This window comes from Echinops telfairi, unplaced genomic scaffold (genome assembly GCF_000313985.2).
Source record: "Echinops telfairi isolate 266 unplaced genomic scaffold, ASM31398v2 ScPeMD7_2186;HRSCAF=2738, whole genome shotgun sequence".
In the NCBI taxonomy this organism is placed as follows: Eukaryota; Metazoa; Chordata; class Mammalia; order Afrosoricida; family Tenrecidae; genus Echinops; species Echinops telfairi.
Window position 1 is genome coordinate 10,173,210 of NW_022106084.1, and position 18,306 is coordinate 10,191,515.

The 18,306-nt window shown below is 39.7% G+C and overlaps 1 protein-coding gene across 1 annotated transcript in view; it reads right to left on the bottom strand.

The window, feature by feature from the left end:
• Window positions 1-18,306, bottom strand: part of INPP4B (inositol polyphosphate-4-phosphatase type II B) — a 459,089-nt gene that overhangs the window by 77,726 nt on the left and 363,057 nt on the right. The window contains exon 17 of the mRNA XM_045293549.1: window positions 16,257-16,354. Within this exon, the coding sequence (XP_045149484.1) occupies window positions 16,257-16,354 (98 nt within the window). The remainder of the gene's footprint in view (window positions 1-16,256; window positions 16,355-18,306) is intronic.

Genomic DNA, 18,306 nt, shown 5'->3' on the forward strand with positions numbered 1-18,306 from the left:
CTTTCTTTCTTTCTTTAAAGAATCATTTTATTGGGGGCTTGTACAGCTCTTATCACACTCCATCCATCCATCCATTATGTCAAGCGCATTTGTACATTTCTTGCCATCATCATTTTCTTAAGCCCTTTATATCAGATTGTCCCCCCCACTCCATCACGAACCCTTGATAATTTATAAATTATCTTTTTCATATCTTACACCGACCAATGGCACCCTTCATCCACTTTTCTGTTGTCTGTCCCTCTGGGACAGGGTTATATGTTGATCATTATGATCAGTTTGCCCCTCTCTCCCTCTACCTTCCCCTTACCCTCCCAGTATCGCTACTCTCATTGTTTGTCCTGAGGGGTTTATCTGTCCTGGATTCCCTGTGTTTTGAGGTTTTATTTGTACCAATGTACATGCTCTGGTATATCCAGATTTGTAAGGTAGAATTGAGGTCATGATAGTTGGGGGAGGGGGGGTGGAGGAAGCATTGAAGAACTAGAGGAAAGTTGTGTGTTTCATCAGTGCTATACTGCACCCTAATTGGCTCATTTCTTCCTTGTGACCTTTCTGTAAGGGGATGTCCAATTATCTACAGATGAGATTTGGGTCTCCACTCTGTACTCCCTCTCATTCACATTGATATGATTTTTTGTTCTGCATCTTTGATGCCTGATACCTGATCCCATCAATACCTAATGATCATACAGGTTGGTGTGATTCTTCCATGTGGGCTTTTTTGCTTCTCAGCTAGATGGCCCCTTGTTTATCTTTGAGCCTTTAGGACCCCAGATGCTATCTCTTTTGATAGCAGAGAATTATCAGCATTCTTTGCCACATTTGCTTATGAGCCCATTTTGTCTTCAGCGATCATATCAGGAAAGTGAGCATCACAGAATGCCAGGTTATTAGAATCAAGTGCTCTTGCATTGAGGGAGTACTTGAGTAGAGGCTCAATGTCCACCTGCTATCTTTATACTATATAATTATATGTACATAGATCTATTTCACCATTGTTATATATAAATATAGTTACATATGTACATGTTTGCATTTAGATCTCTTTAAATGCCCTTTGCCTCCTAGTTCTTTCATCTAATTCCTTTTACTTTCCTCTTGTCCCACTGTCATGTTTGGCCTTCATTCAGGTTTCAGTAATTCCTCTCAGCTACATTTCCCTTGATCAAGCCTCACCAGTCATCCTATGCCCTCCTTGCCATCAATTTTAGATCACTTGTTGTTCCCTTGTCCCTGAGTTTGTTGACATACCCCTTCCTTTTCCCTACCTCCAGCTCTCCCATACCCCCCCAGAACCATCGGTTCTATTGTTTTCTCCTCCGGATTTTTTATCCCACCTATCTTTTCCAGATAGACATATAGAGACAATAATAAGCACAAAAACAAGACAGAGCAAAACTAAAAAACAAAGAAAACAAAAACAAAACAACAGCAACAAAATAAACAAAGACCAAAAAGAAAAGCCTATAAATTGTTTGTTTGTTGACCATTAGGAGTGTTTTCTGGTTGAGTCTAATGAGGTGCCATGCCCTGGCCCCAAAGTCTATTTTTGGTATTCCCCAGGGACCTCATTGCTTTGCTCCCCTTGTTGCTCTGTTCCATACCCTTAGTGTTTCACCCCAGTGTGATCCAATAGCTTTCTATTGTTTCCTGATTTTTAAAAAATGTCCAACTAAATGACACCATCTATTTAATTCATTCATATAGTCAATGAATATTCATGAAATAGAAACTGCCAGGTCATGTTTTTGGTAGTTAACCTCTAAAGTAAACAATTAGAGAAGGATACTTATCCTCACAATGCATATAGTCTACTGATGGCACATGATCATACAAGGTAAATGGTATTTAGAAGGTTGATAGTGAGACTGTGGAGAAAGGGAAAGGAATAGGAGATGGCATGTTTAAAGAGGGTGGTCAAGTAACCTCCCTGAGATGACACCTTGGCAAAGACAACAGAGGTGAGTAATTGATTCCCATGAGGAAAAGCATTTCAGGCAGAAGAAACAGGTACTGCCAAATTCCTAATGAACAGGAGAAGGCACTGTAGAAAAGAATGATATAAGTATGGGAGAAAGGGGTATAAGAGGAGGTGAAAAAGGTCACACTATGTGACACCTTAGAGGCCACTGCAGAACTTTAAGTCTGTAGAAATACACAGGTGTAGTAGAAGGTTTTGAGTAGAAGAGACGTAATCCAATCTGTATTTTACTGGCTACTTTGAGCACTGTGTTAGTACTTGAACCAATGAAGGGTGAGAGAGGAATAGAACATAATAGAACAAACGAGGGGTCAGAGAAAACAAAGAGATCAGGAATGGGATACTACCATAATCTGGAGATGAAACACTTGCACAGGGTGATAGCAATGTCTGTACTTTGAATTGATAGCAAGGCAACATGATTTTCTGATGAACTACAAGCGGGGTTCAAAACAAAAAGAGCAGTCTAGGTAACATTATTTTCTACCAAATCAATAAAAAATTAAGCATTGATTTAAAGTGAGCTAGGAAAGGTTATAAGACTTGAAGACAGGTCTTGGACTCCCCAACCCCCACCATAAAAAAATAAAACAACAATAAACAAATCCAAATCTGTCTTCAAAGAAGTACCAGAAACCAGAATGCTCCTTAGAGGCAAAGATGCCAAGATTTTATCTCTCGTACTTTGTACCTGTTATCAGGGAGGACCAATTCCGGGAGTAGGATAACATGCTTCATAAAGTAGATAATGTGAAGAAAGCTGATGGTTCCTGGTTATTATGAGATACAGCCTCTGGGGTCTTAAAGGCTTGAACTTAAACAAGCAGTCAACTAGCTTGGGAGTAATAAAGCACACATACAGTATATGAAGAATACCGATCCATGATATCACGAGGTGTTGATGGTATCAGGTATCAGACATCAGAAGATCCAAGACAAACAACCATATTGATGGGAATGAGGGGGGTCAGAATGGAGACCCAAGGCCATTTGTAAACAACTGACCATCCCCTCATAGAAGGGTCACAAGGAAGGGATGAGCCAGCCAGAGTGCAATATAGCACGGATGAAACACACTAGTTATTTAATGCTTTCCCCACTCCCCCATTATCATGATACCAGTTCTATATTAAAAAATCTGGCTAGACCAGAGCTTGTACACTGGTGCAGATAAGAGCTTTTGACACACAGAATCCAGGACAGATAAACCCCTCAGGGCCAATAATGAGAGTAGCGATACCATGAGGTTAGGGGGAAGGTAAGGTGAGAAGGGGGAGAAAGAGGGAACCGATTACAATGATCGATGTATAACACTTCCCCACGAGGGGGATGAACAAAAGAAACTTGGATGAAGGGAGCCAGGATGGTGTAAAATATGAAAATAAAAATAATTTATAAATTATCAAGGGTTCATGAGGGAGGGAGGGTGGGCGAGGGATGGGAAAAATGAGGAGGTGATACCAAGGGCTCAAGTAGAAAGAAAATGTTTTGGAAAGGATGAGAGCAACATATGTACAACTATGCTTGACACAGTAGATGTATGGATTGTTAGAAGAGCTGTAAAAGCCTCCAATAAAATGATTTATTAAAATAAAGTTTATGAAAGAACAATCATGAGGATGACTGTGAAGAAGGCAGTGTTTCGTTCTGTTTCCCATGAGGCCAATATGACTCAGACTTGACTCCATGGCGCCGAGCAAGAACAACCACAGTATAGGAGGAACAGGTTCGTAGGAACATAGCAGAAACTGCATTTTGGTCCCATGGGTTACGTGAGGCAACTGCAAGGTCAGTGGTTCAACACTGGGTTTCATCAGGTAGGAATCCTGCTAGTAGTTTTGGTTACATTGTGCGGACAGTCTGTGCACAGAAGTCTGACACTTCTGTGTTTAGGAAGAAAAACAGTGGAGAACATTTGGAGACAGCTGATAATTTTAGAATCCCACCTATATCTGTTTCTCTTGAGATATTTTCAACCTTAACATACTCCAGTATGATACAGAATGTCATTTCTCCCAGACTCCCAATTCTTTTACATGTCTTTTGTATGTGTTCTTAGTGTCAAACACACAGATAACACCTGAAAATGTTCTCAGCCATCTGAATGTTTCCAGATGTACATATGTTTGAAATAAAATAGGTAAAATATTTTGGATACCTAATTGGATTTTTGTTTTCATATTTTGACATCTATATAGCTTCAAAATTGAGAATATTCTATAAAACAGACATTGTAATAAATAAATTATGTAGTAGAAACATCAAGATGTGAGATATTAATTAGTTAATTTAAGAAAATCTTTATATCTTAAAGGGTCAATATGTCAACAAAAAACCCCAAGATATCAATATTTTAATAAAAACAAGATATCAATAACATTTATAGAATATTTTTTTTTAATTTAGGTATATTAACATGGCTATAATCAAAGTTACTCTCACAGCACAAAATCATGATTATAGCTGAGTTGCTTCATATTCACTTTTACCATAGGCCAGTCAACTACAAATGTTTATTAAACTTACAAGAGTTTGTAAGAACCCCCAATACAATGATTATATTAAAAAATCTGAAGAGAATATGGTTAATATTCTAGTCAAGTTCACTCATATCATACTCATGTCTGAAATTTCAATTAAATGTAAAAGCATGAATTTTCAATTTGACAGCTAATTCTATATCTTACCCATCTAAGCCAGAGGTCCTAAAATATTGCATGCAGCAAAATCATCTATAGGGCTGGTGAAAACACAAATCCCTGACCCCTGACTCCATATAAGGATTTCTTTGAAATAATTTGTGTTTGGATAAAATGTAAGAATAGGTGTTTAGGAGCCACAAGGTACACTGCCCTGGTTAACTGCTGATTTGCTTTCTTATCTACCACACCTTTCCCCACACTGCTCTTTGCCCAAGGAACCTCATTTTGCAGACTCCTTGCTTGTTGGCTTACAGTTAGGAATGGCCAAAGAGCCAACGAGTAAAGTCCAAGGGGAAGACAGAGGCTAGGATGTTCCCCTCATCTGCTTCTTATGGTTCCTTGGAAGTGGTGGTGTTTCCAACTCCTATGGAACAACTTTCCCAGCTGTGTTCCCAGCTTTCACTGGAGAGCCTCCAGCAAGATGCTGAGTTCAGTGGGGATTATCCTACCTGTGGTGCTCTGGTGACACTCAGATGTTTTTTGTCAGCTAAACCCTACGGTTAGCAGAAGCCGTTTGCGATTATAAAACCCTGGGCGGTTTCATCCACACAGGTTTAATTTCTGCACCTTGCCTTCACTTTTATCACGGGCTTTTGTCACTATGGTGGTTAGTTACCATCAAGTCAGCTGTAAATCATTGGTCACCTTCTCTGGGTGACCATGTCTGGGAATGTGCCAGCTTAATGATTGCTGGTATGTTTAGACCAGTGCTCTGACTACTGTGTCAACTCACCTTATTAGGGACTTCCCTCACTTCACCCTCTGATATCCTTTCTATCAATTGTTTTTTATTTTCTCTGATGACATATCCAAAACCATGCCTCATATCGCTCCTCAGGAACATTATGGTTGCATTTGTTCATTCATTTGTCAGGCCATGGTACAATCGATATTGTTCTCCAAAACCACAGTTTAAATGCATTGAAAAAAGTGTTCATCTATCCTTTATCACCAATGCCCAGAAAGTCAAAACCACTGCTATCGAGTGGACTCTAACTGACAGGGACCCTACAAGACAGAGTAGTACTGGCTCAGAGAGCTTTTAAGGCTAATCTTCACAGAAGCAGACTGCCCATCTTTCTCCAATGGTGTGGCTGCTGAGTTCCAACTACTGACCTTTGGGCAGCAGAGTGCTTTAATTACCCATGCCACCATATCTACTTCCTATCACCAATATTGTTAGAAGCCCTCCAGTTGGTTTTGACTGATAGCTCCCCTCCCCTGTGTATCACTGCCCCTCCTGCACCATCCTCACAGTTGTTATGTTTGGGTCCATTACCACAGCCACTGTGCCTATCTCACTCCTCGTTTTCTATGGTCCTCTACCAAGGATGGTAGCATTTTCTTAGGATTGGTCCTGCTGATAACACATCCAAAGGATGTGAGAAGTTTTGCCATTCTCAATTATACAGGAGCATTCTGGATATCCTTCTTCCTATGTATATTAATTCTTCTGGCAGTCCATGAACAATTCAATAGTCTTCACCGATCCCTTAAATCAAAGGTCTCAGTTCTTTTCTCTTATGTCCCATTCATTTTCTGCTGTTGCATGCATAGGAGGAGGCTGAAGATACCATGGCTCGGGCCAGAAATACTTTAGGTCTCAAAGTGACATATTTATTTATTTAACACTTTTAAAATATATTATCTGATTTCCTACTATTGCTCAATTATGGATCCAAGTAAAATCAAATCCGTGCCTACTTTATTCACTTCTTCATTTATCATGATATTTCTCATTAGTCCAGTTGTGAGGATTTTTTCTTTCTCTGTCTGACGTATACTCCATACAAAGGCCATCTTCTTTGATCTTCACTACCCTCTTTCTTGCTCCATATCCTCGTTGCTTTCAGCAATCAGGGATGTCTAATGTGCACAGAGCAAGTTGTTGATGTTGTTGTGATTGTTAGGTGCTGTCCAGTCAGTTCTGACAAAACACGGTCCGGTTCTTGACAAGTCTCATACCTTTTCTTATGTTTGCTGATTGCTGCAGCTACCCTGTCAATCCATCCTTTTGAGGGTCTTACTCTTCGTTGCTGACCCTCCACTTTACCAAGTGAGATGCCCTATTCCGGAGACTGGTCTCTCCTGATAGTATGTCCAAAGTGTGTGAGGTGGCATTCTTCTACCCTTGCTTCCGTGCAGCGCCCTGGCTGTACTTCTTCTGAGACAGATTTGCTTGCTCCTTTGGAAGTCCATGGTACTTTCAACATTTTCCGCTAACACCATAATTCACATGTATCAATTCTTTTTAGGTCGTACTTATTCTCCTTCTATCTTCCAACCAATTTTCTTTTTCTTTTTAAAAAAAATTATTTATTTATTTTTAATCGTTTTATTAGGGGCTCATGCAACTCTTATCACAATCCATACACACATCATTTGTGTAAAGCGCATTTGTACATTCATTGCCCTCATCATTCTCAAAACATTTCCTTTCCACTTAAGCCCCCAGCATTAGGTCTTCATTTTTCTCCTCTCTCCCTGCTCCCCCTTCCTCATGAGCCCTTGATAGTTTATAAATTATTATTTTGTCATATCTTGGCCTGTCCGACGTTTCCCTTCACCTACTTTTCTGTTGTCCATCCCCCAGGGAGGAAGTCACATATAGTTCTTTGTAATCGGTTCCCTCTTTCCAACCAACTCTCCCTCTACCCTCCCAGTATCACCACTCACACCACTGGTCCTGAAGGGATCATCCGCCCTGGAATCCCTGTGTTTCCATTTCCTATCTGTACCAGTGTACATCCTCTGGTCTAGCCAGACTTGCAAGGTAGAATTCAGATCATGATAGTGGGGGTGGGGTGGGGGGAGGAAACATTTAGGAACTAGAGGAAAGTTGTATTTTTCAGTGTTGTTACATCGCACCCTGACTGGCTCATCTCCTCCCTGACACCCCTCTGCAAGGGGATCTCCAGTGGCCTACTAATGGGCTTTGGGTCTCCACTCCACACTCCCCCCATCATTCACTGTGATGATGCCTTATACCTGAGCCCTTCGACACCTCGTAATCACACAAGCTGGTGTGCTTCTTCCATGTGGGCTTTGTTGCTTCTGAGCTTGATGATATAGCATCTGGGGTCTACCTTCCAATTTTCACAAGCAAATGAGGCCATTGGAAATATGGTTTGGGTCAGGTGCACCTTAGTTCTCAAAAGAACCTCCTTGTTTGTCAACACTTTAAAGAGGTCTTGTGAGTAGATTTATCCGATGCAATGCATCATTTGATCTCTTGACTGCTGCTTCCATGAGCATTGATTATGGATCCAAGCAAGATGAAATCCTTGATGTCCACTTCAATCTTTTCTCCTTTTATCACATGGTCCAGTTCCTCCAGGGGGTCCTATTAGTCCAGTTGTGAGGATTTTGGTTTTCTTTACATTGAGTTGTTTTCCATTTTGAAAGCTGTAATCCTTGATCTTAATCAGCAAGTGATTCAAGTCCCCTCACTTTCTGAAAGCATTGCATTATTTGATATCCATCAGGAAGTGCTATACATCCTCTCCACTCTCAGAAACCAAGGTTATATCATCTGCATGTCACAGGTTATTAATGAGCATAGTTTAATCCCGATGTTTTGTTTTTCTTCATCTAGTCCATCAGCTCATAATTTTGATCCAAAAACAGATTAAAGAAGGATGGTAAAATGACATAACTCTGACATACACATTTCTTGATTTTAAACCATGTAGGTTTCCTTGTCTGACTAAAGGTCTCTTGGTTGATGCAGAGACTCCATGAGGTACAGTTCAATGTTTTGAATTTCCTAGTTTTTTTCAATGTTATGATGCACACAGCTGAAAGCCTTTGCATAGTCAATAAGACATAGGTAAAACTCTTTGATATTCACTGCTTTCTGCCAAGAGTCATCTGATATCAACAATGATATTTCTTGTTCACCTCCTCTTCTGAATCCAGTTTGAATTTTTGACAGGTCCTTATCAATATACCGCTGAAACCTCTTCAGCAAAATCTATCACTAGTACTCTATAGTAAGTTCTTAGAATACTGATTTTTTCTGACTGGATTACAATTCATATCACTGAGCGACTGAGAATTATTACTTTGCCAAAGCCTAAACCAGTCTAGCAATTCTGTCCAAATCCATGTACCATTCTTTACCAGATCATGTTTCAGGTCAATCCCTTCTTACATGGTATAGCCTCATCCAGAATGTTGACAGTCAAGTTTTAGGAAGCCAAGAGAAAATAGATATCAGAAAAAGAAAGAAATATAGTGAAATGGATGGGTCTAGCGGTGTGTTTTACCACGGACAATCTAACCTTAGTTAACAGAATAAAACATTAGCATCTGATCCCACTCTTCTTTCAATATCCACGGACACTAGTAAACATTCAGAAATGGGCTCCTTAAATGTGAATTGTACAAATGAAATAGAGTATCATTATGTGTTAGGAAAAAGTTAATAATTAAGATATTTACTCTGGTATCTGAGAAATCGTTAACCTGTATCTTAAAACCCCTTTGTCCACCGGACACTTGGCATTATTTAAAGACAATTTTGTGGTTTATTTGTGTATGCACATATTCTTTCTCTTTAATATTTGTGTGGCATCATTTCTTTATTTCCATGAGTTCACACCAATTCCAGAGCCTATTCCCATTTGAAGAGGATTGTTCAGGATCAGGACTACACTGAGAAGCAGGATGAGGAAATGCCCAGTCTGGCCTGGTCAAGTCAATGCAATGCTTCTCTACAAATTGGGTGGCTTCAATGAGTCATACTGTGAGTGTCGATAGACATGTACTTCTGATTTAAAGAAGAAAAATCAACAAAATGAGTAGATTGGTATCCAGGTGCAATCTTTAGGTTTACGGAGCACTGCTTCATCTTTGTGGCACACATTGCTGGCGCCATCAGAATTGTTTCCAAAGCATATTTAGTGGCTTGCAACAGAGCTCATACATAATCACCAACTGATGGAAGTATCCATATATCTAGCCTTGATTTTCACTGATACGCAGAACAAATGCCGTAGAATTTATTTCTCTGCTACATATACCATTGCTATTCTAAGAAGTGAGATGTCACTCCTCAGGTATTTGATGTATTTGTTACACAGGATATCTGCAGGCAAAGTGACTATTTTCCATACTTCATGGAAACCCATACTATGGAAATCCCCAAAGAGCCATAGGCTGAAGAAGTTTTGCTAAGGGTTAGTACTGATTTCCTCCAGCGCTTAACCCTGGTTCTAGTTGTGGTAGCTAGTTTTCAGTTTCTCAGCAATTGCCTGATGTGCATCAGTGTGCAAGTTCAATTGACATGGAGTTCAGGTCTATATGACTTTTGCCGTTCTTCTCTTGTGGTTCCTTTCAGAAACAAAATTCAACATTTTCACTCAAGAAAGTGTGACTACATTCCCCATGACCACAGGCCAGGGATGTGAGTAGGCTTGCTATCAGCCTTGGTGGCATATTCAGTGTATATGTGGTATTAACCACAAGATCAACAGTTCAAATTCACCAGCCATTCTGCAGGAGAAAGATGAGGTTTTCTGATTCCCAGAAGTTTACTATGAGTCAGAACTGACTCGATGGTAGTGAGTTGAGTTATTCTAAGGTTGCAAAAAAAAAAAAAAAGATTTACAGTGGAGGACCTAAATGCATTTAAGAGTGTCCAAATCAATTCAGCCTCCTTTGAATTCCTTCTCTTAATAAGCAGCTCAAGATGTGGTTACACATTAGGCAGCTAGCCACAAGGTGAACACTTTGAACCCACCGGCTGCTCCTTGGGAGAAAGATGAGGGTTTCAATTCTCATAAAGAAAAAAATATATAGCCATGGAAATCCACAGAGCAGTTCTACTCTTTCCTATAAAGTCGTTATACGTCAGAATCACCGCAATCGTAGGGAGATTAACCACTAGCCTGATTGGCTATAACTTTGTTGGTCGTGGCACTATTAGGCGGCATCTGACTAATGATAACACATCGTACAACATAAAAAACACTGCCCGATCCAGCGTAGTCTTCGCCTTCATCTTCATGTTTGAGGCCATTGTTGCAGTCACTGTGTCAATCCATCTTGTCAAAGGTCTTCCTGTTGTCCATTGCCCCTCTACTATACCAAGCATGATATCCTTCCCCACGGACGGCTTTCTCCTGGGAACATGTTCCGAGTATGTACAACTAATCTCACCATCCTTGCCTCGAAAGAGCATTATGGCTGCTATGAGGTTCCACAAAATAAGACGAAGTAGCGCAGTAAATAAAACACAGGTAAACATCTTCGTGGTGTTCTCTGCTGTCAGCCGAGATCCATCTTACTTTAGCAATGACATCCCTTGCTCTATTTCCTCTTTGGACTCCGGCTTGAATCTCTGGAAGCTCCCTGGAAATGTGCTGCTGCAACCACTGTTGAATGATCGTCGACAACATGTGCTTGCATATGGCACCAATGATATTGTTCCGTATGTGTGTTTTCTTTTTGACCACTTTATTTGGGATGGGTACACATACAGATCTCTTCCAGTCAGTTAGCCAAGTTGTTCTCTTCCAAATTTCTTGGCATAGATGGATGGCTGCTTCCAATGCTTCTTCACCTTGTCCCTTAGGCAGATCACATTAGAGAGTAGCCTGTGGTCACTTTCTTAAGCCATCCCGAGAGAAGCAGCATAGATGCCGAGTTGTCATCTAGGTGTGCCCCTAATAGAAATTGGGGTGCTTTTGTTGGAGGGATCTGAACCAATCCCAAAGCTCTTCTAACATAATGCATATATTCCAATCATGGTCCCATTCCCACCTGACACTGTGCTGTATTGCTTTCCATTCATCATGATTTTATGGTACTGTCTCTTTTCTCTCTTCCCATATCCTGAATCTCTGCACACCTGTAAATACCATTATGACCTTGGCTAATGGTCTCCTGCCTACTAATAGCATGACTTTGTTGTATTTTTCTCTGTGTGAGATTTCAAAAATGTTCTCCTTATATTATATTTGAGATTTTAACACAATCATTTAATTGTTTTTTTATAGCTCTCATAACATTCCATATATCAATTGTATCAAGGATATTTGTACACATGTTGCTATCATTTTCTAGACATTTACTTACTATTTGAGGCTTTGGGACTGTAACCTTTTTTTTTTTTGAGACTTGAGGTCTCTTTTATACCCTAAAATTGTTTAATAAATCCACGTGGAAATAATCTTCCCCCTTGTTTTGGAAAAAAAGCAAGAAATAGGAATACTATTATAGGACACAGAACAGAGTACCTAGAGATGAAAAATTGGCACTTGGTCACTTTTTCTTAAAGGGAGAAAACATCAGTGGTGCTTTGTCTTCTCCTATCAAAACCTGGAGCCTCTCTCAGGCACGGATTGTGATGGCACCCCTAGAGTATAGAGCCGCTTATGCTAGTGATTATTATTATCCCAGGAAAATAAAAGCATTTGTCTTGATGCTTTTGATGGACGTGCGAAGAGACTTGGAAGGCTTTTGAGATCATAAGCCCCAGTGGAAGGATTAGAGCAGGACAGTTGCCCCAAATGGAGTCCCCAAAGGATCAAAGGAGCTGGTGAAGATGACAGTAGGGCCCGAGGGAATGTAGGTCCTCATGATTTCTGAACTGTGGAGTCCAAGCACAGAAAAGAAGTGGATGAGAACTGTGTCCTCGGTACCCAGAAATCAGGAATTACAGCCTTCAACCATTCGATCCACCCACTCTTGATTTCAGATCTGCATCAAATTAATATGACTAGGGATAGAAAAGGAAGTTAGAAGGTGTTTATACATAATGTGAAGCTACTCTTTCTGGACACAGCCCCACTGAGGGCTGGTCGTGCTGAAGGCAGCGCTGCCATCTCTCTCTCCCTTCCTCCTGGACGGCTCCATGCCAAAGGGCCATTTTGGTAACCTTGCTGTGCTCAGCTTGGCAGTACTCAAATCCTATTCCTCTTTTATATTCTTTGATTCTAGGAAACAAAAAGAACTTTATCAGGGCAAGGTCAGGACTATAGGGGGATCAGGGAAAGGTTCTCATGAAATTCTTGTGAAGTAGCCAGGGCTGCCTTGAAAGAATGAGCAGGTGGCCTGTCCTGGTGGGGGGAGAGTTCATTGATGTGAAATTCCCTAACCTTTTTTCTTATAAATGTAAGTTTTAAATTTTATTAAAACTCCTTATAAACTAACATCCCCACCCCCAAACATTCTATGTCCTTCAAGAAAACCTATCAAGATTAGCTCTTTGGAATCTCAAAATATAATTTCCATAAACTGAGCTGACTTCTCTGTCTTGAATTTAACTACTTGTAAAGTAGAATTAGAGAAAACAAATGTAAAAGATAAGTAAAATATTTTAGGCCATTCACATTTCCATGTAAGAAGTGTAAGAAGCTGAGAACTTCTTGATTGAGTATGTACTGAAATGAGTTTATTAAGTCACAAAAATAGGAGACATTTCCAAAGATTAGAAGAGTCTTTTAGATAGAAAGAAAAATATTTACTTTAGAAAACATGTACACGGTGATACCGGAGGGTGGAGGGAAGGTGGGACAGAAGGAGGGAACTGATTATAAGGATCTCCCTGGGGGGCGGACAACAGGAAAGTGGGTGAAGGGATATGTTGGACAGTGTAAGACATGACAAAATAACAATAATTTATAAAATATCAAGGATTCATGAAGGAGGGGGGAGCGGGAAGGGAGGGGGGAAAATGAAGAGCTGATACCAAGGGCTTAAGTGGAGAGCGGATGTTTTGAGAATGATGAGGGCAATGAATGCACAAATGTGCTTTACACAATTGATGTATGTATGGATTGTGATAAGAGTTGTATGAGCCCCCAATAAAATTATTTTTTAAAAAAGAAATATAAAAGTTAAAAAAAAGATGTATGATGCAGTGAGTTGGGTTGCTAACTCCAAGGTGGGCAGTTCAAAAGCACCAGCCACCCTGTGGAGAAAGATGAAACTTTCTACTTCTGTAAAGAATTATAGCCTTGGAAACCCACATGGGAAGCTCTACCTTGTGCTACAGAGTCACTCTATTTTCTCATAGACTTTGTAAATTAATAGATCACACACGTATTAATTAATAATGGAAATAAATATATGTAGGGGTGGTCCCATCATTTGATATGTATACAAAGATTCTCTGATTGCACTATGGAGAAGAAAATAAAGGTTACAGGAAGCATGGATAAGATGCAGCATGGTGATTGCCTGCGCTTTCGCAAGTGGCCTAACCTCAATCTAGACATTGACAAAAACTTTATCGATACTTACTTCAATATAAATCCAGCTATGGGTTACAATATTTCTGTAAGAGTAATAGCCTCACAATCGCAGAGATCAGGTTTGTACTATTTTTTGCAGAGTGTAACCATAGTTATACTACAATTCTATTTAACTTGAAATCACAACTAAGGTCTCAAAAGTATGTTGAAATAATGAACAAATGACAAGAAAAATTCAGTACATACGTTGCCTTGAAAAGCAATGCATTTCATGTAAGAAATCTATCCTATTTTTTAAAGCAAGACATATATTGATTCTATTTAATTAGCTATTGTGCTGGCTATCACATGGTTCTTTAATTTTTAGGAAATATTCCTTTAAAGATTTTCAACTACTTGGTGGTAGGAAGTATTAGCGCATATCTCAGAGAGTACTTCAACAAGCATTTAAACTTCTTTTGAATGTCATGTTTTAAGTGCCTTATTCAAATTCTTCATTGACTTTGTCAATAACCTCTTATATAAGCACGATAAAACAATAAAATCAAATCTACTGCCAATTAGTTGATTCTGACTCATCAGGTTTCAGAGACTGTACATCTTACAGTATCAGATTGCCTCATCTTTCTCCCATGGGTTCACAGGTGGGCTTGAACCATTTGAACTAAGATCCTAGCAATTAGCACTCCTCTGATTAGCCCATGGTGTCACCACCAGGGCTCTATATACATGTGTGTGCATGCATTCATTATTTATAAACCAGGGGTCCTCAAACTTTTTAAACAGGGGGCCAGTTCACTGTCCCTCAGACCCGCTGGAGGGCCGGACTATAGTTTTAAAAAAAACGATGAACAAATTCCTATGCACACTGCACATATCTTATTTTGAAATAAAAAACCAAAATGGGGCAAAAACACCCGGCGGGCCGGATAAATGTCCTCAGCGGGCTGCATGTGGCCCGCAGGCCGTATTTTGAGGATGCCTCTTTTTGAGTAAGACAGCTGTACCTCGATTCCCAAATATTACTTTAGATTAGAGGTCACCTGGGACGTTTGTTAAGCTCAATTACAGAGCCAATGCAATGAATCTGAAGTGGAGCCTGAGAATCTGCCTTGCTAACTCAGTGCCAGGTGATGGTGATACTGATGTTGATGATCCAGGGACCACATATACGTAACAATCAAGTGGGCAATAGCAATCCTGAGAAATATTGTCAAATGCTAAGACACTTGAAAAAACCAAAACACACAAAAAACCAGTTACCAACATCAAAGTCACAATAGACTTCTCTTTCGTTAATTGCTAACAAAATAGGTGTATGGTATAAAATTATTCATTTTATTTAATAAATTAAAAGTCACAAGTGTGTTGAACTGTGAAATAGTTTCCATGTGCCTTACTTACACTTGTCATAAGAATAATGTTATGTGAAAGACATATAAAATAAAAATTAGGACATGCAAATGAAATATCTACCTAGCTAGACATGAGCATACATATTCAATCATAATATTTTGATGCAAGATTCTCTGGTTTATGAAAAATTCTAAGTCTGCTGCCATCAAAGATATTTCAAACAAAGTATTAGACTATGGGTCAGTGGCAAATCCCCAGAGGTTAGAGAAGAAGAGTAGATTTCGATTACTGCTTTTGGTTAAAAATATTAAACTGTTTCCTACTTTATTACAATCTGACTACTATCATTATGTAGATCTCAAAATATTTATACTGCACACATGAAAATTCCAGTATGTCCTCTGATTTTGGATTATGTAGGTGTTTAATGTTAAATATCAAGGGCAAAAGAACTGTAAAACTGAACAATAGTCAAACCATTAAAAGGCATAAACATTTCTACAGACTTGCACACCTTATATTTATATAAAATATTACAGTAGACATATGAAATGCCTAACTTTCTCTATCTCACTTAGACCACTTTATATACTTTATGTAAATTAAAATATAAATTTCTCCATATATATCTGTCTCATAAATGTCTGCTGTAACTTACAAATCAGAGATCCACCTCTATTTTTTAATGGTAAAGAATTATATAGACTTTTAAGTGGACTGAAGTGAGATGTCTCTTTAAAAATTACTCATTTTTAATTTATGGCACTTTCCAATGGCAATGAAATTAATATCACAAGGGGGAGCAGCGGGGCACGTTCAAGAGTACAATCATGATAATGATGCTGGTATCTGCCATGCCACCTTGGCAATCAGTCTTCTGAGTTCACATAATCTCAGAAGCTTGCACACAGCCAAGCACAACACTTCTTTAGTCCAATGACCTCTGTGTCTGACCTCTCCTTGATTCATAATCAAGACCGTTCTATTGTTGGTCTCTCGAGCTCGCATACTCACAATCAGGGGGCATCTTTTCCATAAACATCTCATAATATTCTTTTAGGAGCTCAAAATTTTCTTGATTAATACTCTCTTGCAAAGAGACATCACCAAACCTAAACACAGAAGAAGAAAACACAACAAAACAGTGAACAGATTACAAAATAATGCTGGACACTAATCCTTTTTATTTTTCCTTTGAACATAGCTGGCAATGGCTGTTAATGGAAGGACTCTGTCTTGGGTTTAACTTTGTCTTGGGTTAAACCTATACTGCACAAGGGTGATTTTAGACACATGCCAGTCTCCACTGGCTCAGACTCTACCAATCCCTTCCAACACACCAAAAGACCCTCATAATCATCAAAAGTGAATGTAAATGGAATATCAATATGTAAAATATCAGCCCCTGAGCATACTCATAACTGACACAGTTAACGTGGGTTCCTCTACCTGCACAGTCCCACTTTTGTAGATCTGCATCTCTGCAAGTACAACCTCCTACCTCTTTTTGTCTTTACAGCCTCTTAATCAAGGATAGTACTTGAAGAAATCTGGGAGACCAGGGCTAGATATGGGGCTGTATATTGTAGTGCACACACTGTCAATTGATGTAAAAACTTATAAAGTCCTACGACCTGCCAAAAAGTCATTTACCTGTGTTAATAATTTTCCTGTTTATATCACAAAGGCAGGCAATATCTCTACTGGTGTGGTTCAGACTCATTGGCAAAACAAAAACAAAATAACATCAACCAAGCGACATCCTTTTTAACCTGTGTGTCTCTAACCACGAGTTCTCCTAGAGCATGTCCCCAGGATCAGAACTTACACTCCACTTTTCTCTCATAAAATGATCTCTGTACATCTCTGTGATAGTTTGACTAATTGTGCCAACTACGCCAAGGGGAACATTTGGGCAGAGTTTGGTTGGGTTGTAGCTTGACTGGGGGATGACTGAAATAAATAAGACAGCCAGCATCCCTTCTCCCTCTTGCTCCTTGGTGATCAAACAATATGCTGCTACTTTAGTAATTCTCTGCCTCAGCTTGCTTCACTAGCGGTGGGCCAACCCAACGCTTGTATCCTATCACTAGAGATTTAAGATCCTTTGAGACCTGCTTCACCATGCTGCTTGAGCTTGAGATGGATGGACCCTGTTCCTGTGCTTGACTTCCAGATCCCATCAGGGCCTTAGGGAAGACTCCACTGTCGGCTTCCTTGACCTTGGATCCCGCAGCCCACATGAGTTGAAGGACTTCCACTATATTAACTGTTCCAAGAAAGTGAGTTGAACTGACCCCTCTGTACTGCAGTGTGGACTAATTAGCTGTTATATACCTTCTTGCTGTATGAAGCTATCCATATATATGGAATATGTATATGATCATAAGTGTCCTGGTTTTCTTTGTCTTGAGAACCCTGCCTAACTCAGTTGTTACCAGGAATGGTTCTAGAGAAACAAGATCATAAATATGGGTTTCCTGAATTGGTTTTCCAGCCTGACTAGGCCCAGAAATACTGAGAATGCTGCCTCTACCCCTCAAAGCATGGGTAGGTAAGTCTGCCACTATTACTAGAGAGGGTGGTGTTAATCCATTGTGTGAAGTGGAAAAGTTAATATCCACAATATCGCCACCAATAGATGAAGTGCTGGTGAGAGGAGAGGCTCTGAGTGATCATGTGTTTGATGTTTTCTAGCAGTTTTGTCAGGATAAGAAGTATAGGGTAGCTGGTTGGCTGGTCCTCCTTACAGTAGAAAGGGTGAGCAAGGAAAGGGATCATCTCAGAACTTCAGAAGCACATCTCAAGTGTGGAATAACACCCCTAAACATTTCTGCATGTTCTACAAAGGAGAGCCTTCATTGCCGAAAACCAAATCCAGAGTCTCATCATATGAGTAGCTGAATTACAGTGTCATCTGAATTGAATCACTGTTCTGAATCTCTAGAACAGTGTCTGATATTAAAGTAAGGGCATTAATTGGAAAGAAATGGGACCTTGAAAGATGGGATGGGAACAAATGAGCTGGTGATCCAGAAGAGGAGGCTATTGAGCCCTCAGAGCA